This window comes from Lepus europaeus, chromosome 10 (assembly GCF_033115175.1).
Source record: "Lepus europaeus isolate LE1 chromosome 10, mLepTim1.pri, whole genome shotgun sequence".
Classification (NCBI taxonomy): domain Eukaryota; kingdom Metazoa; phylum Chordata; class Mammalia; order Lagomorpha; family Leporidae; genus Lepus; species Lepus europaeus.
Window position 1 is genome coordinate 93,046,879 of NC_084836.1, and position 21,180 is coordinate 93,068,058.

Below are 21,180 nucleotides of genomic sequence, written 5' to 3' on the forward strand. Positions count from 1 at the left end.
GCCCAAGGACTTGGGCCATCCTCCACTGCACTCCCGGGCCAGAGCAGAGAGCTGGCCTGGAAGAGGGGCAACCGGGAGAGAATCCGGTGCCCTGACCAGGTCTAGAACCTGGTGTGCCGGTACCGCAGGCGGAGGATTAGCCTAGTGAGCTGTGGCGCCGGCCATTACTCATTCATTTTCATGGAAAATCACTTATTAGCAAGAGTATCATTTATGCTTTCTAAAATAATATACAGTTTCCAAAGAAGTTGAGATTAAATTAATTTGTATCTGTTAACATCTTTTCACTTAGCCAGTGATTTAAATACAAAACGTAACTAGCATTAATTTAGTCCTTAAATGTCAGGTATTGTATCTTATATGATTTATGAACTTAAAATCTTAAAATCATTTAATACTAAAATTATTATAAGGTATAAATTGTGGTGCCCATTTATAATAAGAACATGGAAGATCAAACAGGTTTAAATTAACTGCCCAGATTCTAAACTAACAAGAGGCAAAGTAGGATTTGATTCCATGTATGTGTTGTCCTGAATCTGGAAATACTGTTTTGTGTATTCTGTAATTAAATATGTTTATTAAATATTTTTGTACTTACTTACTTCTGAAATGATTGCCTGTCAGTAATGTCTAAGAACATATTAAAGATTTTAAAAAGCAAGATAAAATATTTCTTTATGGGTACCTGTTTGGCATAATGGTTAAGACACCAGAATTCTATGTTGGAGTATCTGTTTTTGAGTCCTGGCTCTGCTTCCAATTTCATCTTCCTGCTGATGTGTGCCCTGGGAAGCAGCAAGTAGTGACACAACTGATTGGCTCCTGATACCCACATGGGAAAGGCAGATTGAATTTGTTCTTGGCTTCTGGCTTTGGCCTGATTCAGCCCCAGCTATTGAGGGCATCTGGGGGGTGAACCTGTGAATGTGAGGTCTCTTTCTTTGTCTTTCTGCCTTTAAATAAATAAATACCTTAAAAATTTAAAAATCACTTGAATAATGCATAAGAATTGTTAGAAATCCTCTGTGTTTATTCAAATAAAAATCTGAGTACAAATGGTAAGTAACCATTATCTTGTTCATTCCATTTACACAGTTCCCTAACACCGCGACTGTTGGCAGATAGAAGTTTTGAATAGTCATAAGAATCTACAGCTAGAAAAGAAATGAGTTAAGAAAATATTTGTACTGATTGTTTTAAACAAAAAGCATAGAATAATCTTCAAACCCATAGGTACACCAATAGTTCTTCCTTGGCAATTTAGAATAGGAAATAAGTTACAAGATCCCTTGTCCCTACTAAGTTGAAATCTAAGCAATGTTGGAGGTAAACAGTAATATAACGCTTGTTAAAATCTTCAGTTAACCTTTCCTAAGATCATCTTACTTTTCATTTTCTTAATTTATAAAAGAATATTTGAAAGCAAGAGGAGAGGATAATGGAGAGGAAGAGACAGAGAGAAGCAGAGAAGAAGGTGGGGGGAGGGGCAAACTCCCATCCCTGGCTTTCTCCCCAAATTCCTCAACAACTGGTATTGGGTTTGGGGGTTAGAGCTTGGAGCTGAGAACTCATTCCAGATATCTCATGTGGGTGGCAGGAATCCAGTTGTTTTTGAGCCATTACTGTTGCCTTCTAGGGTCTGCATTGGTAGAAGCTGGAGTCAGGAGCCAGAGTGAAGAATCAAACTCAGCAACACTGATGTGGGATGTGGGCATTGTTAACTGCTAGACTAAACATTGTTCCTCACTTGTGTTTGTTACTGTGGATATGATCTTTTTTATTTTTAATATACAATGACCCATTTATATAGCAAATGTTTCTCTTGTGACATTGACTTTTACTGCTCAACCCAGGGTACTGTATTTTAAGTACCATGGGATGTTTTGGAGACTTCTTGGTTTACATGAGGAAAAAAAAAGAATCCTTATGGAAGACTCAATTATTACACTAAATATTGGTTTAATTTATAAAATAGGTAAAAACAAATTTATTATTTTATTAAATGTAAAGCTTCCACTGTTTCAAATTATAAGTGACCATCGAGATGTAAAATTTGAGTGACTTGATTTGGATAGGTGCTTGATTTTGTCAATTGTTTTTATAGTGGGAAAAGTAGAAGTGATAAAAAGTAGTAAAATTATATCTCTGTCATCTTTCCCTGCTGGCCAGGAGAATCTTTTAGCTTTCCTTCTTTTTACTGACTCATGATGCTCACATAAATATCATCTATTTGCAAACATTTAAAAGGCAAGGGGTCTGTGATCTATGTTAGTCTCATTTAGGCTTTTTGTTAAATGCCCCAATTCTTCATATTATCTGAGTCTGTTTATAGTCATAGTTATGATTACTTGATTATTTCCATCTGTCTCTTGACTGTAAGCTCTGTCTATGAGAACACTAAAGAGTTATAGTCCCTAGAACAATGGTTCTTCATAATTACCTGCTGAGTGAGTAAGGGATTTATTTGCCTTTATGTAGCTTAGCATTTGTACTTTGTATATGCATTTTGTATCCAGTAAGACACAAGACAGATGGAAAAAATATGGCTCATGTACATGTATTCTGTATACAGTATTGCTAGATTTATAAATGTGCAAAGATTTTTTGAAGGTACTGAAAACAGTATGTTGAAAATGGGATTCAAGTTAATTTTCATTCAAGTTTTGAAATCCATGTATAGTTTTTCATAATCTGCATTTCCCATGAATTTTGAAGACCCTCCTACAAAATTTTAATTATTTCACATATTTTTATTATTCTCATAAATTGGTAACTTTTATAAAAATACCTATACTTTATTGAGTTATTCACTGTATGCCAGGCACCTTTTTAAGATGTTAGTATTTTTGATCTAGTTTAAATTTCAGAACAATTCTTTTAGGCTTTAAAATGCCTATTTTACATATGAGGTGAGTGACACTTAGAAGTGTTGAGCAATTTATTCAAAGCTATAAAACTAGTAAATGGGGAAGTTAGTATTTTACCTGGGATGTATACTCTGTAATCTGTCCTTTCAGTCTCCATCAATTCCAAGTGAGGAGTAAGCCAGAAGATTCCAAGGTAACCCATTAAAGATAAGCAAGTTGTATGTCAATGACTGGAAAGTGCTAGGTAAATAAAGATGGGCAAAAATACAATTTATTTAATTAAATAATAAATGTGATTCAGTAATTGCATCAGTTTTATTTATTGACTAGAAAAGAAAGCTCAAGGGTATATGTTCTTGGAATTTAAGTTAGGTACTTGGGTTACTCTGATTTTGACATAACTTTTTGTGTATGTTTGTTTTATATAGGTCTTAGTGGCCGCTTCTTTGTCACCACGCTCCCAGCATTTTTTCAGTAAGTTTGAATAATTTTCTGGCCTTGTAAAGATTAGAAGTCAGTAGATGCATAGCAGGAACTCTGAGTTGTCTTCCCTGACCACTATACATTCAGCATAATGTCTGTAGGGAAGAAGACTGATTTGCTCTGATTAATCACTGTTAGGGGGGGAAAATGCCTGGAGTGCTGTGGAGAAAGAACTAATTTCAAGGAGGGTTAGGTGGGAGCAGGAAGTCAAACAAGATTTTTCTGATGAAATGAAAAGTGGGATGATTCTTAATATATAGTGGAATGGATTAAGCCGATAAGGTGGAGAAGGTCTTTCTAATTAAAGGAGATAGCATGTAAAAGTCCAGGAAACATGAAGTACCTTCTGAGAACTTTAAATAACTAGTTCTGCTTGGCTGGCCCATGAAGTGTGTTTCACTTATGCTGGGTGATGAGTCTTTGGAGGTTTAGGTAGTAGTGGAGGGAAAGAGAAAGGAAAATATTGATTCCATAGCTACTTAGGAGGTTTGTGATTTTGTGACTGATTAGTCATGGGAGGGAAGAGTCTCTGGTGACTATCAATCGGCTATGTGTAATTAGTAAATGCTCTTGCTAGGACTTCAAAAAAGGAGACATTCAAATAAGATGAGGTATTGAAATAGATGCCAGAATGGCAAAAACAGTGTAAAATACTTATGCCACAGAAGTGTAGGTCACAGTTTGATGTCAGCTCTACAGCTCAGAAGAAAGATCTAGACTGGAGATACATGTTGAGATTTCCTGGGCATTTAGGTGGATAACAATTGAAATACATCTAAAGAGAACACATACAAAGGCCACGAATAGAACCTGAAGGACCCAAGGCTAAGCAGCATTAGGACATCTTTAAGGTAAACATTGTGTGAAGGAGACTGAGAAGGCTTGGTCATAGAAGAAGCCCAGAGAGCTCATGTCTTAAAGGCCAAGTATAAACAGGAAAGCAAAGGTGTTTAGTAATGGACAGTGCCAGTGACAGTGAAGGAAAAGTGCCCATGGATATGGCATTTAGGAGTCACTGGGGATCAGGTTCTGTGGAGTTGTGGGAACTGAATCCTCATTCTCATTGAGTAGTCAGTGACTGATAAAGAGGAGAAAATGGCAACTGAAGATTCTACCCTGGGAAGCTTGATTGGCAGAAGAGCAAAAGATGAGAGGGAGGGAAGACTGAAGGCAGATATTTGATTAAAGAAGGATGTACTTTTCTCTGAAGGGAGGAGAGAACATCCACCTTGCTTATGGGCTTGTCCAAATACTGACGGAGTTTGTGGTCACAAAAGGCTGCCATAACCTTGGCATCTCATGACTAGTACCTCTGACATCATAAATAAGAGTGTTAATTGTTGAATTAACAACAGAAGTCACTGTGCACTTACTCCCCATGTAGGAACTCTGTCCTTAATGAGTTGTATTATGAGAATTAACTGCAAAACTTGTTCTCAAACAGTACTTTATACAGTGTGTGTGTGTGTGTGTGTGTGTGTGTGAAGGTGCAAACTGTTGAAATCTTTACTTAGTATAGAGTTGGTTTTCTGTATATAAACTAAAAATGAACCTTAATGAAGAATGAGATGGGAGAGGGAGTAGGAGGTGGGATGGGAGTGGGGTGGGAGGGTGGGTATAGGGGGAAGTACCACTATATTCCTAAAGTTGTACCTGTAAAATTTACATTCATTAAATAAAGCTTTAAAAAAACAACAACAATTTTTTGTTGGAGGAGGAAGGACTTGAATGACATGAATTTGGAAATGTGGATACAGTATTTTTAACTTGGTAACAATGGCTACTTTGCTATTGTGAGAGAAAAAAATAATTGGTAGCAAAAATAATAAAATGTAATTGGCATCTTAAACACTGCTAAAAAAAATTGTGCTAAGTGTTTAATGCTTTCAGTTATGGCATTTTTCATTTATAGTAGTTTAAAATTTATGCCTGCTTCTGATTTGAGGCTAAGTATATTTTTTCTTCATTTGAGCCAGTTTAAAATTCAAGTACAGTTCATGTGATGCTTGATAGTTATTTTGATTTTTATTAGCTGTAACACCTGTTATTTTGATGGATTAATTTTCTACTTGTTTTTATAATTTATAGTGCAAAGGATGGAATATTCCGCCGTTACCGTGGCCCAGGAATCTTTGAAGACCTGCAGAATTACATCTTAGAGAAAAAATGGCAATCAGTTGAGCCTCTGACTGGCTGGAAATCTCCAGCTTCTCTGACGTAACTTGCTAATTTTTTAATGACAAGGTGTTATAATTAAAACAAGAGGTACCAAGTTAGTCTGTTGCCCTTGAAACCCTACGCTTTTCTTTATATTCACTTTTGATTACCCAGACCACACATGCCCATACTTGGCCCCTGCAGTGTTTCTGATATTGTGACCCACATGTGTTTCAGCTAGTTTTGGAATACTGAGAATTAAGCAGTTAGATTTGGAGGGGTTACAGAAAGCCTCTCCTCCAGCTTTTTCCCCAAGTCATGTCAATTGTTTTCGCTTTACAAACTATGATCTAAAATACCATTTGCCCATCTTCATTCCTTTTAAGTTTAATAATAAGATGGGAGGTATCTCTTTCTTGAGTTACAGTTGTTGAAAGAGTTGTTGTTTGGTCTGTGAAAAATAAAGTCTGCGGTTTATTTGCCAGTACCTAGCAGAGTACTGCTGGGGAAAACTGTATCTTTATTTGTTCAGGTAAATAAGGCTAAACCTTAGTAATTGTCACAGTGGTTGTAATTTTATATGAATTGTCATTTGTAGTGTTATATGAGTATATATAAGTATAAGAAATATCCCTATTGAAATAGGAACAAATTGTGCAATATTACAGTAATAAATAATCTATGAATATCTACATTAACACTCAGGAAACAAATTTCTGTAAAAGCAGCTCACCTCCAGCATTTCATTTTGTAATTACCTGAGCACTGATTCTATGCCAGGTATTATTTTAAATGTTAGGTATTTAATAGTGAACAACATAGAAATGAGTCCTGTCTTCCCCTCAGAAAACTTAAAGTGAAGAAGAAAGACAAAGTATACAAAAACCAAAGATACAAAGAATCATAGTCTGGTAGGGTGGCTAAAATAACAATGTACTTTACTAGTACAGAGAACAAAGTGTAGAGTCATGTGCTTGCTGTAGATAAGGGGCTCAGAGAGGTTACTCTGAGGGAAGGACTATAATGGTAGGTAGAACTAAAGGATAGAAGGACTTCGCCCAGGTAAAGAGCAGGGGAAGAATGTTCCTAGGAATGGGTGTAGCACATAAGCCCCAGTTTGGCAAAGAGCTTGGTGTGCTTGAGAAGCAAAGTGCTAGCTAAGGCTGAGCAACAAGGAGGCAGAGTAGTATAAGCTGTGTAGGGAGGACCAACCAAAGCCAGAGCATGCAGAGCCTGTGGCCCCAGTGAGTATCTTGGAGGTTATCAGTACATGTGATGGGAAGTTAATTCCCAGGAGAAGAGATTGGAGAGGGCAAGAATGGGTGAGGTTAGAAGGCTGTCAAACTTCATTATAGTAGCTTGTTTTCAGATGGCAGCAGTGAGGATGGAGAAAACATGTGAATTTAAAATAAGTTTTGAAGGTGGACATGCCAATGTGAAAGAGATTAAGGATTCACCAATGAGAATCTCTCAGTTTCTGGTTTGAGTACTCAGTGGGTCTTGTATCATTTGATTTGGGTGCAGGAAAATCAAGGATTCTGTGTTTGACATTTTAAGCTACAGATGCAGATATCATACACATGTCGATTGGATACATGATATGGATCTCCATGGAGAATTCAAGAACACAAATTTAAAACATACATGGTGTTTAAAGACTCATGAGGGAAGGGAACACCTAGAAAGAAAAAAAAAGTACTTGGGATTGAACCGCAAGCCATCTCCAAATTAAGAGGAGGGTAGAGAAAGAATCAGCAAAAGAAAATGGAACATGAATATCTACTTGAGGCAGGAGGAAAACCAAGGCTGTTCCATTTTCCAGAAGCCAAGTGAAAGATGCTCCAGAAGGAAGGAATAGCCTCTTGTGCCCCGTATTATTAAAAGGTGAAGGAGAGCTGATCTAAGACATAGACATTAAAGGAAGCATCTTTTTTTTTTTTTTACAGGCAGAGTAGACAGAAGAAAGGTCTTCCTTTTCCGTTGGTTCACCCCTCAATGGCCGCTGCGGCCAGTGCACCGTGCTGATCCGAAGCCAGGAGCTAGGTGCTTCCCCTGGTCTCCCATGTGGGTGCAGGGCCCAAGCACTTGGGCCATCCTCCATTGAACTCCTGGGCCACAGCAGAGAGCTGGACAGGAAGAGGAGCAACCGGAACAGCATTTGGGACTAGAACCCGGTGTGCCGGCACTGCAGGCAGCAGATTAGCCTATTGAGCCATGGCGCCAGCCAGGAAGCATCTTAAGTAGTGTCAGAGCCCCGTGGGGGTGGAGGGCAGGTTTAAATGGATTAAAGATCTGGTGAGGAAGAAGAAAGAGCAAGTGTAGACTACTCTTTGAAGAAATTTGAGAAACTGGAGAGCCACGTGATCAATGTGGAAGGGAGAATTGCTAATGTAATAAAAGGGAATGACAGAACCAAGTCATTGGCAAAACAAAAGTGATAGGAGACAAGGCACAAGTGGAGAAATTGGACTGTGGTAAGGTACAACAGTCTTTATTGTAGTAAGAGAAGGCAGATGCCATTGTACACCAGGCTCGGATTTGGTGGTGGGAAGATAAAAGAGATCACATTTGACCTCTGGTTTCACAGTGACATATGAGTAGTGCTTGTTAACTGACAGAGTGTAGGGGTGGAAGTAAAATAGTTCTGTGAAGTTTGAAAAGAGGGAAAAGGAAATCAGCTATTGTCTCAAAGCCTTAAAAAAGAAAACCTGCAATAAGGCCTGGGCAATACTGATTGTTCACTTAGGGTTGGATTGTGAAGCAGCCAGAACAGTCAGCTGGTTTTGTGATGTTTCCCCAAAGGTATTCAACTGCTCATCTGGATATTTACCAGGTATGTACCATGAAGGGAGAGAGGGCCAAGGAATTAGAATGTTATTTGCAGCAGAGTCAGTCAAATACTGTCCATAGAATTGAAACTGTAGAATGGAAGTGAATCTTAGAAAGGAAACAATTTATGGCAAGAAGTAGAGGGAGAGTCCTCCTGACCTGAGTTACAATTTGTTTGTCATAGTATACATGATCACTGATTCTTTTCTTCATTTCTTTTTAGGATGTCTGGAATGGCTGGTCTTTTTAGCATCTCTGGCAAGATATGGGTAAGTAATCTTGGAAGTTTTACAGAATAAAATATAGATATTAAGGAATAGGAAAATAAACACTTACAATTTCACTTTTCCTCTTAAGTCACACATCTGCTCTCATATGGCTATTCCAGTGATAATAAGTCTTGTGTCGAAGGGCATGAACTGAACAAGTCCTGAAATTACTGTGTCAAAATCACAATTTCTTAGATCATCGATGAAATTCTTTAACCAAGCAAAAGGGCTTTTGTCCTTTATGTCACCTTATTTTCCCATTGACAGATCTCCCTACAGATCAGGGTTGTTTGAGCCTAGAATTAATTCACATCAGGGGTCAGCCAACTGCTGCCAGTGTCTGAGCCACCTATTTTTATAAATAAAGTTTCAGAACACAGTCATGTTCATGATTACGTACTGTAGCTTTTGTGCTACAGTAGGTAGTGTTGAGTAATTGTGACAAAGACACAGAGAGTTGCGGTCCATAAAGCTAAAATACTTACTAATTGGTCTTTAAGAAAAAGCATTATTAAAAAAAACTCAGACCCTTTCTATGTGTGATTATATGATTTCACTGAGTCATTTCTGTTAGTTGCAATAATTACTGAGGTTAAAATGTTGAACTGTTACATAATCTTGAATATGTCCCACAAACTTTTGTTCTCCTCTATATGAGGAACCAAGTCCAACAACTAGATTTAACACAATTGCTTTGAAATTTAATACAGCTCAAAATATTTTTAAAAAATCTTTAGATATGAGTCCCAGTGTAAGTCTTCTAAGCTATAATCATAGGTCATGCTGTCAGCTTTGGAACTTAGTATTCAAGGAACTCATGCAGACTCTTTGTCACACATAAAAATGTTATTGAGAGAAATTAAAGAATGACCTCTTATAACTGCTTTTCTCAATTTTTTATATATATAAAATATATGTATATAAAGATTGAATTAAGACTTAATTCTTAATTAAGACTTAATTCTTAAAGACTTAGATTCAGTCTTTTTCATTCAGGTTTCACTGGGTTTCATGGAGAGAGAAGTTGTTTCTCACATTAAACATAAACCAGTGTTTTTCCCTCCAGAGTTTGATTGTTTCATGGTTTCCTCTTGCTGTTTCCTTGACATTGGTGAGATGTTTAACCAAGGGCTAAGCATTATGAACTGCATAGTTGGAATAGAGAGTAAGGGGTTTTGCATTTTACAGTGTGTTGACATTAAAGTTGACAAAGTCAGGGCCAGCGCTGTGGCATAGAAGGTTAAACCACCACCTGCAGTACTGGCATCCAATATGGGTACCAGTTCCTGTTCGGGCTTCTCCACTTCCAAAGCAGCTCCCTGCTAATGTACCTGGGAAGGTAGCAGAAAATGGCCAAGTCCTTGGGCCCCTGCCACCCATGTGGGAGACCTGGAAGAAGCTCCTGGCTCTTGGCTTCGGCAAGGCCCAGCCCTGGCCAATGCAACCATTTGGGGAGTGAACCAGTGGGTGGAAGATCTCTCTCCCTCTTCTTCCCTCTCTCTCCGTATCCTTGCCTTTCAAATAAATAAATAAATCTTTATAAAAGAAAATTGACAAAGACTTATAGCCTGATAGCTGTCTGGGCTTCTGAAATTGTAATGTTTGTTTCATAAGATAATTGTAATAGATAGATGTCAGGCAGTGTTGACAGTAAGCTCTTAGCATGGAACCTTTGATAAGTGCATATCAGGAAATGAATTTGTTCTGTAGGTTAAGAAGAGATTAGGTGAAGTTGATCATGGCCTTCACAGATTGATAAGGGAAAGTTTTCTTTCAAAGATAGTATACAAACATACATACATACATATATATGACCTCATAGCTTGACATTTATTGATTAGTTTAAAAGAGTTCAGGAATTACTTTTTTTAATTGTATCATGTGAATGATTATAGTGTTTGGAAATTAAAGTGCTTCAAGGCCAGAATATGTATTTTATGTTTGTATGTACTGTGCTTAGTTGTGGGCAACACAGATGGATTCTATGTAGATGCACTAAATTGCAGAAAAGAGCCATTTAGAGAATAAAATATGATCTGCTTCAGAATACTTAAGTATTCTAAATGATTCTTCATGATAGAAAGAGTATATGTGATATGAATATATATATATATGTATATTTTAAATTTCATTCCAGATATTTCAAAAGGGGACCCAAAAACACAGTTTTATAAGATATGCTGTAAAATTTAACAGCCCCATAATTATATTTTGCATTTTGTAAGGCCAGTTTTGTCTGATATCAATACTGTGTTTTTCCTTAGGATTAGCATTTTCCTGGTTTTTATTTTTTTTTTCATTTTCAACCCTCTTGTTATATAAAGCATATAGCAAGAAGTACTTATTTTTACTGACGAATTTAGTCCATTTATATTTATAGGTGTCACCAATATATTTGCTCTGATTGTTGATTGTGTGTGGAGAGAGTAGGTATACATAGAAGAACATAAATGGTAGGCTTATTGATTATTTTGATCTCATATGCGTAAAGTACCTTAAAAAACTGTAATGAGTCCAATGTTGTAGCATAGCAGGTTAAAGCTCTACTTGCGATGCCAGAATCCCATACTGGAGTCTTGGCTGTTATACTTCTGATGCAACTGCCTTCTGATCCACCCGGGAAAGCAGTAGATGGTAGCCAAAGGACTTATTAAACTGCTACCCATGTAGGAGACCTAGGTGGAGTTCCTGGCTCCTGGCCCAGCCCTGGCTGTTGTGGCTGTTTGGAGAGGAACCAGTGGCTGGAAGATCTCTTTTTCTCTATCTCTTTCTCTGTCATTCTGCCTTTCAAATAAATCTTTAAAAATATGGATAATAAAAATCTGGTATTACCCCCATATCAGCATCTAGCTTCCCCAAGTCCCATAATTACTTTTTGTGACTTTTTTGTTCTTTGCAATAGTCCCTATTCATTCATTACTTGATAAGACACTTATCACCTATTTTTCTGGCCCTTGTCTTCTTATTTACAAGGTGTATGACCTATGGCCAGTTGAGACCCAATTCCTGACTTCCCAGTAAGACTTCTTTGGTTCCCACTTCATTTTCTAGTGCAGTTGCCCTTAATGAGAGTCATTGATTAGTCTTCCTAAACTGACTATTCTGCCTGTACACTTGGCTTATTTATTTTGCTCAGAATCCTCACAAAAATGTCAAATATGTAGTTGCAGGGAACATAATCTGTTTTTAACTCATGTCAAGATAATCTATAACTGTGGTGCAACCACAATAGCAATGAACAAAAGATAAAGTGCTTGTGAAGAGAGAGGGAGAGGGAGTGGGAGTGGGTGACAGGGGAAGCAAGCTAGAACCTTAGAAGTATAAAGTATCAGAAAAAGAAGATAACAACATGGAAGAAGGAAAGATGTGGAGCGGCTAATGCCAGTGAGGCAGCACCCAGTCTTCTGTCTTGTCTCTTTCCGAAGCTGGCTGTGGAGAGGCACTGCCCTTTCTTGCAGGAGCACAGGTCGTCCCTCCCCACCTCATGTGCATGTTTCTGAGCTCTGTTTTTATTAGACTATGAATTCTCAGCACAGAACCTGGCACCCAGCATGTACTTGATAAGTGCTTTTTTTTTTTCTTTTTTTGACAGGCAGAGTTAGACAGTGAGAGAGAGAGAGAGAAAGAGAAAGAGAGAAAGAGAGAGAGAGAGAGAGAGAAAGAAAGGTCTTCCTTTCGTTGGTTCACCGCCCAAATGGCCGCTACGGCCGGCACGCTGTGCCAATCTGAAGCCAGGAGTCAGGTGCTTCCTCCTGGTCTCCCATGCGGGTGCTGGGCCCAAGCACTTGGGCCATCCTCCACTGTCTTCCCGGGCCACAGCAGAGAACTGGACTGGAAGAGGAGCAACCGGAACAGAATCTGGAGCCCCAACCGGGACTTGAACCCGGGGTGCTGGCGCCGCAGGCCGAGGATTAGCCAAGTGAGCTGTGGTGCCAGCTTGATAACTGCTTTATGTTAGTTATATCCATTAATCATTGTTGCCCTCATTATTTTACTTTTCCCTTCTTGTCATAGGCAACACAGAATACTTAAACATTTTTTAACCAAGGCTGATTGCAGGCTTAAAAGAGAGTTCTGTGGCATTTGTATAATTACAAACTAAATTTACCATTTGAAATATTTAAAACATCATTGTATTGAATTTGGCAACTCTGCTGCTCACTGAGGTTATATAAGGTGCCACTTATCTTTCCTAAATGTTGTTCTGAAAGGATGCAGGCATATGGCAAATTTCAGCAAAAATGAGATGCACTAAATCTTTGGGAGGACAATTTGTGATGAATATTGCTTTTCTTTTTGATTGGAATGACATGACAGAAGATTTACCGCTGTATAAATATAATGAAAATTAAAAGCCATGAGTGTTAAGACTGGAGAATAACAAAGTGTATTTTATTCGTTGAAAATGTCTGCCTGTGATTTAGCTATTTCCTCCTGGTAATTTTTCTTAGAAATATTTTTAGGGGGAGAGTGAGTGCTGGTGCTATGACATAGCAGGTAAACTGCTGCCTGTAGCACTGGCATCCCACATGTATGCTGGCTTAAGTCCCAGCTGTTCTACCTCCAGTCCAGCTCCCCGCTAATGTGCCTGGGAAAAGCAGTGAAAGATAACCCAAGTACTTGGACCCCTATACCCATGTGGGAGACCTGGAGGAAGCTCCTGGCTCCTGGCTTTTTATCAGCCCAACTCCAGCTGTTGAGGCCATTTTGGAGCTAATCAGTGGATGGAAGATCTCTCACTCTGTCTCTCTGTAACTCTGCTTTTCAAACAAATAATAGTAAATCTTTTATTTTTATTTATTTATTTGACAGGTAGAGTTACAGACAGAGAGACAGAAAGGTCTTCCTTCTGTTGGTTCACCCCCCAAATGGCCGCCATGGCCGGAGCTATGCCGATCCAAAGCCAGGAGCCAGGTGCTTCCTCCTGGTCTCCCATGTGGGTGCAGGGGCCCAAACACTTGGGCCATCCTTCACTGCCTTCCAGGCCACAGCAGAGAGTTGGAATGGAAGAGGAGCAACCAGGACTAGAACCTGGAGCCCATATGGGATGCCGGTGCCGTAGGTGGAGGATTAACCTAGTGCACCACCGCACTGGCCCCAGTAAATCTTTTTTTTTTTTTTAAAGAAAGGAAATTTTGGGCCGGCGCTGCGGCTCAATAGGCTAATCCTCCGCCTTGCAGCGCCGGCACACCGGGTTCTAGTCCTGGTCAGGGCGCTGGATTCTGTCCCGGTTGCCCCTCTTCCAGTCTAGCTCTCTGCTGTGGCCTGGGAGTGCAGTGGAGGATGGCCCAAGTGCTTGGGCCCTGTACCCCTTGGGAGACCAGGAGAAGCACCTGGCTCCTGGCTTCGGATCAGTGCGGTGCACCGGCCGTGGCAGCCATTGGAGGGTGAACCAATGGCAAAGGAAGACCTTTCTCTCTGTCTCTCTCTCCCACTGTCCACTCTGCCTGTCAAAAAATAAAAAAATAAATAAAGTAAAAAAAAAGAAAGGAAATTTTGGTAGAATGTTATGGTGAAATGATGTCTGGAGCCTCTGAGAGGCTGCAAGGTTGTGTCTTGTTGCAAAAGTTGAGAAGTGCAACTTGGAATGGCAAGTGAACTGTTGGCCACTCCTGTGGAGTGCTTGGCAGCTTCCATAAAGGGAAGCTTCTGATCTGTGTCTGAGAGGGATGAAAGGGCTTGTGTTGTATCTGAAAGGGATAAAGCACTTGTCCCTCTGCTCTTCAGAGTAAACCTGTGATTCAGGCATATTCTAATTTGAAAGGCTGTCAGGGTTTCAGAGCCAACCCAACTTTGAAAAACTCAGAACCCTGTGCTGTATAGGTGGGTGTGCTTGGGTTGTCTGTAGTCTGACCTGGACTTCTAGAGGAGTAGTAGCTTCTTGGTAGGGAAGGCTCCAATCCATGGAAGCCTTGGCTTGGCCTTATTCCTTAAATCCATCTGATGACTGATTTGAATGTTCTCATTTCTGTTGTAATGATGTTTTCAGTTAGTGTTTTCATTCGAATCTGTAGCCAAAAGTTGATTTAAACAAGTCATCTGGTATAATAAGAAACTATGTCCATCAGATGATATTTTAGTGCATTTTCAGTAAACAGAGTAGTCTTCTTCCTTGTACTGAGCACATATAATACTGATCAGTGGTCAGTATTTTCTTTTTTCTTTTTAAGGATTGATTAATTGATTTGAAAGGCAGAGTTACAGAGAAAGACGGTGAGACAGAGATCTTTTCCATCTGCTGTTTCACTCCCCAAATAATTGCAACAACCTGGGGGAGGGGGAGCTAGACTGAAGTTAGGTGCCTGGAATCTCTTCCTGGTCTCCCATGTGGGTGGCAAGGGTCTGTATACTTGGGTCATCTTCTGCTGCTTTTCCCAGGCACATTAGTAGCTGGTTCAGAAGTGGAACAGCTGATACTTGAACAAGTACCCCATTCAGATGCCATTGTCACAGGTGGCAGCTTTACCCACTACTCCACAATGCCAACCTCAGGGAACAGTGAAAGCAGTCAGTTTACCTTGCAATTAAAGAAATAAAAATATGTTTAAAAATTCTAAAACAGGTTAGTTTTCATCAGTTATTACTTTGGAAACATATAACAAATCTTTAATTATATAGTACCACAAATCCTAACATTTATACTCTTATAAAACTCTAAAGCTGTTGTGGATTCAGAGAAAGTAAATGAATAAAAATTTATATCTGCAGTTATAAAAACACAACTTGATTCGTGAATATAGCAATAATTACCTAACAGACCACAAGATGGCAGGGTTTCTCTGAGAAGTTGAAATAAATCCCTTAATTTAAAACAAGAGAATTCAGATGGAGGTTATGACAATAAGAGGATGTTTTGAAAGTACTAAGAATTGTTGAAATTAGGTAGCAGTCTATTTAAGGAGATAATTTACTGAAATCTGCAAAACACCTTGGGGTTGCCTTAATCATTTATTTTGTAGAAAGGGCAAAAGACAATGTCCAGAAGGACTCAGATAGCACAAGATTTATCCCAAGCATATAAGGAAAGTCAGACAGTGGATATTCCTAAAGGAAATTCCAGAATACATCCATGGGTCAGAATGGAGGCTGATTGACTTTTAACATAGTTTTCTTTGATACATTTCAGAGCTTAATACTGATAGTGGCACTGCATGATCAAAATAAGCAAAAACTGTATTTAAAACACAGTATTTTCTCTTACAAAATATATCTTTATCTGACAGAACGGCATAGGAGATAGTGAAAGACAAGGAGAGAGATGTTCCACCTGCTGGTTCATTTCCCAAATAACCACAACAGCCAGGGCTAAGCCCGGCTGAAGCCATGTGGGTGGCAGGGGCCCAAACACTTGGGCCATCAATCCACTGCTTTCCCAGAAGCATTAGCAGGAGCTGAATTAGAAGCTGAGCATCCTGGATTTGACCCAGCACTCTAATATGGGATGTTGGCACTGTAAGCAATGGCTTAACTCACTGTATCACAGTGCAGGCCCCAAACACAGTGTTTTCTAAAAAGTTGGGAACTGTACAAGACAGAATATCCATTGAAGATATCTTTTGATATGTTAGATACTTCTTTTGCCTGCTGGCTTTCAGAATGCTGAGTTACTTGTCATAAGCAATGTTTTTGATTGAATGTGGTTTGATGACCAGGGCTATCAAAGAAGGAAGATAACAATCTTACATATCAAGAGTTTTTTACATTTTCTGTGAAGCTTAAGTACTTGATGCATCCTTTCCTTTTTCACCAAATATAGATAAAATACTTTATATGTGTCGGTGTTTAAAATCATTGCTGTGTCTGTAGGGCTATGTCTATTGTGCTGAAAAATTGTATAGAGATAGGGGGCTTGGGTTTAGGAGAAAAGAAAAAAAAGAAAAATTATAGAGAGAAATCTCAAATTATTCTAGATAAGTAAACTTCTGTGTGTATCATTAATAATAAAGCCAGAATAAAATATTTTTATTTAATTCCATCAACATAGAATAAGAAACCAGTGGGAGTGATTTAGATTTTGAGAATTGTAAAAATAAAACTAGATTCAATCAGATTTTCTGGTTCTAGGCAATTTTTTTAGCCATTATATCTACTTGTAAGTGATATTTAATATGGACCATTTTATATTATGTCAGTAGCTGCTTGGATTGAAGCTAATGGCTGTTTTTATAGCTGCAAGGGTCTAAACCAGATGACTGAATCATTCTGATTTAATTCCTATGTTATTGGAAATGTAAGTAAGTTTTAGCTGAGAATGTGTTTCCTCACTCTTTGAAAAGGATTTGTCATCAAATAGAGTCCCAGGGGGCAGTAAGAATAAAGGAGGATGTAAACTCTACTCAAACACTGATGAAATTTCATTTGCTCATAAGTAATTCATCAGGAAAACTGTCCCTTCTGTCTAATACTACATTGTAGGTTTTATGATGGTTTAGTAAAATTATTAAGGATGGCTAGGAGTAGAGTAATGATAATCTGATTAGGAAAAGGAAGTATGGAGATATTTTAAATAGCTGGGGTTCTGTAAGTAGTAATTTACCTGTACTTAAAAAAACTTGATAAAGGCACAGGGAGTGTAATTTTTTATGGATTCCCATATTATGAGTAAACATTGAAGTGTATCTAATTATTAGGGGAGGGGGACTAAAGAAATCTGTTATTATGGGCAAAAGAACTAGCAAAACCCTCTACTAATATTTTTTTTTTCCAGATCATGAACTGTAAAGAAGTATAACTCTTACTAAGTATGACTGTGATTGTTTTTCTCATTGTCCCAGTGTTATAAGATTTGACTTGTTCATTAAAAATATTTTGGATACATAAACCTTTCTGGGAACTTATATATGTAAAGATAAATTGCAGACTTGAGTTATAGTGAAAGCAGGAGAATCAAATATTGTTGGTCCTCATTATAAAAAGAAATTTTTTTTCTGATTGCAGCATCTTCACAATTATTTCACAGTGACCCTTGGAATTCCTGCTTGGTGTTCTTATGTCTTTTTCGTCATAGCAACCTTGGTTTTCGGCCTTTTAATGGGTCTGGTAAGAGATGATGCCATTTTTTTTTTTTTTTCTGTCTTTGTAGCATTGCAAAACTATAAGCCAAGAAAGAAAAAGAAAATTAATAAGCATTCTTCTATGTGTAATGTAAGCACTTAAATAGTATTTCCTTGTTTTATACTACTTACAATGGTAATATGAAATATAACAGAAAATTCATTGATTATGCTCTAATTTTATCATATAAATATTCTGAGGAAATGTGCTGCTCAGAATATAGACAGTGATGGAAGAGCAAATATAGACTGTGCTTGAATTGTTCATCAGTTTTGAAGACAACCTTGTCAGCTTTGATTTCAAGCTTTGCCTACTTGACCAGAGCACTAGGGTGATAGGCTGAAGGGGTAAATGTGTTTCTTGGGTAGATGGAAGATTTTCTTCTTGCTTGTGTTCTCCAATTGAACCTCCAATCCTGATCAACTGCTTTTAAGCATGTTGTGGTTTTCCCAGAGTAGATGGTGCAAGATAATATAAATAAAACAACACAGTCATTGCTGTGGATAAAATTAAGATTCAGAGTGATTTCCATGTCTTCTATGGAAATGAAAATCACTCTTTAGTATGAGTGTACATTTTTTCATAGATATTTTCTGGTGAGTTTTGGAATTATAAGTATATTCACATAACTTTATTTTTTATTATTTTTTAATAGTATGATTTTTTAAAGATTATTTGAGAGGCAGAGTTACAGACAGAGGGAGGGACAGAGAGAAGTCTTCCATCTGCTGGTTCACTCCCCAGATGACTGCAGTGGCTGGAGCTGAGCTGATCCAAAGCCAGGAGCCAACAGCTTCTTCTGGGTGTCCCACACAGGTGCAGGGGCCCAAGCACTTGGTCCATCCTCCAGTGCTTTCCCAGGCCACAGCAGAGAGTTGGATCAGAGGAGAAACAGTCAGGACCTGAACTGGCACCCATGATGGGATTCCAGTGCTGCTGGCAGAAGCTTAGCCCACTACGCCACAGCACCAGCCCCTGTATTCACATAACGTTAAAGGCCACTATAAATATTTTAGCATGTTTTATTCTTTGATAAAAATAATTTATTTTTCTCTTAACCTATACTTGATCAATTTGATTGTATTTTAAATTCTAATTAAGATGAGTTCTTGAAAGTCTGTAATATATACTAATCACATATCCTCTAAACTTTTCTGAAATGGAAAGAATTGATTACCAAAATTTGTGTAAAAGAACAAACTTCTTAAAGTCTATCCTCATGTCTGTTTAAAGTATTTTTATATAATTTATTATTTATTTTTAGTTACTCAAGAGGCAGAGAGAGAGAACTTTTGTCTGCTGGTTCACCAATACTCCCACCCCCAAAATCCTTGCAATATCCAGGGCTGGGCCAGACTGAAACAGGGACCTGGGACTTCAGTCTAGGCCTCCCATGTAGTGAGAAGAACCTATTATTTGAGCAATTCCTGTATCTCTCCGGGTCAGCACTAGCAGGAAGCTTGAGTTACAAGCCAGAGCAATTATTTAACCCAGGGACTCAGATGTGGAATGCGGGCTTTTTTACTGGCATTTTAACCACCATGCTCAATGCCTGCCCCTAGCAAGGTTTTGGTAGAAATAAGCTGAAGGGAGCAGGCATTTAGCCTAGCTTAAGACATCGGTCTTTCATATCAGGGTACCTGGATTTGATTTCCAACTCTGGTTCCTGATTCTTGCTTCCTGCTAATACAGGCCTGGGAGGCAGGATGATGGCTCAAATAATTGGGTTCCTGCCACTGGAGTGGGAGACCTTGGCTCCTTTCTCTGGTTCTGGTATTGTAGGTATCTGGGGAGTATACCAGAGTATGGGAATTCTGTGTTTTTTTTTTTTTTTTCTTTTCTCTGTCTCTCCCTCTTTGTATCTCAAGTAGTTAAATTTAAATATCAAGATTCTCTGAAAGAAATGGGGAAAATGGAGTCTTTTAAAATAAATATTAAGGCGCAACCTCAGAGCTGCACCCGCCCTCAGTCAAACAGAAAAACCTGACTCGGGGGGGTTGACATAACAGGAGGTTAGGACCTAGTGAATGTGTGGAGCTAATGAACTGAGACGGTGAAAAAAGAGACGGTGGGTGAGAGAACTCATGGAGTTCACGTGAGTACTCTCCAGAGACGCTACAATTCGGTAACCTTGGCAACCCGGTGGGAGACTGCAGGAGAATTTAAGCCCACATTGAAGGCAGCACAGATTCTTTGTGTGGTCCTTGGGAAAGAACAGATGAATGATATACCCACAGGAGCCAGAGATCGGAAGCTGATTACCTTCTTCAATTCCACTCAGCTATGCGGTATTACTTCCCTTCTGAATCAAAAAAAGAGAGAGAGAGAGATTTACCACGCCTAACCTGAGTGTGTCACCTTTGGCACACCCTTAACCCTGAAGAACCAAGCAGAGCTCTCTGGCCACACCCATCTTAAGCCTCTAAGGCTCCTCCAAAAGCAGACAGTCCACTTAATACAGTTATAGTATAACAAGAAAAAAAACACCACAGCGAGGGAAGAAGAATCCAAAGAATATCTCCACAATGCCAAGCTGTTGCAGAAACCGAGGAAACAAGAACAAGGAAGACATTATGACTCCCCCAAATGAACAAGACACCCCAAGCCAAGATTATGAAGATGATGAAATAGAAGAAATGCAAGATACGGATTTAAAAAAATTTATGATAAGAACATTTAGAAGTTACCAAAAACAAATTCTTGAACTTAAGAAATCCTTACTGGACAGGATAGAAAATCTCTTTCGTGAAAATGAAATCTTAAGGAGGAATCAAAATGAAATGAAACAACTAGTAGAACAGGAAACTGTGATAGTGAAGAGAAATCAAAATGAAATGAAGAACTCAATAGATCAAATGACAAACACATTAGAGAGCCTTAAAAACAGACTCAGTGAGGCAGAAGAGAGAATATTGGACTTGGAAGACAGAGTACAGGAAAGTATACAGTCAAACCAAAGAAAAGAAGAAGAAATTAGAAATCTAAAAAATATTGTTGGGAATCTACAGGATACCATTAAAAAACCCAACATTCGGGTTCTAGGAGTTCCTGAAGGCATGGAGTGAGAGAAAGGATTAGAAGGCCTTTTTAGTGAGATACTAGCAGAGAACTTTCCAGGTTTGGAGAAGAACAGAGACATCCTAGTACAGGAAGCTCATAGAACCCCTAATAAACATGACCAAAAGAGATCCTCACCACGACATGTTGTAATCAAACTCACCAGAGTGAAACATAAAGAAAAGATTCTAAAATGTGCAAGAGAGAAACGTCAGATTACTCTCAGAGGATCTCCAATTAGACTCACAGCAGACTTCTCATCAGAAACCCTGCAGGCTAGGTGGGAATGGCGAGACATAGCCCAGGTGCTAAGAGAAAAACTGCCAGCCCAGAATATTATATCCTGCAAAGCTCTCATTTGTGAATGAGGGTGAAATAAAGACCTTTCACAGCAAACAGAAATTGAAAGAATTTGTCACCACTCGTCCAGCCCTACAAAAGATGCTTAAAGATGTGTTGCA

At 38.7% G+C, this 21,180-nt stretch overlaps 1 protein-coding gene across 1 annotated transcript in view; it reads left to right on the forward strand.

Annotated features, from left to right (window-relative positions):
* Positions 1-21,180, forward strand: part of TMX4 (thioredoxin related transmembrane protein 4) — a 58,477-nt gene that overhangs the window by 23,629 nt on the left and 13,668 nt on the right. Inside the window, exons 3-6 of the mRNA XM_062203879.1 lie at positions 3,299-3,344; positions 5,442-5,570; positions 8,563-8,608; positions 17,546-17,647. Coding sequence (XP_062059863.1) covers positions 3,299-3,344; positions 5,442-5,570; positions 8,563-8,608; positions 17,546-17,647 — 323 coding nt within the window. The remainder of the gene's footprint in view (positions 1-3,298; positions 3,345-5,441; positions 5,571-8,562; positions 8,609-17,545; positions 17,648-21,180) is intronic.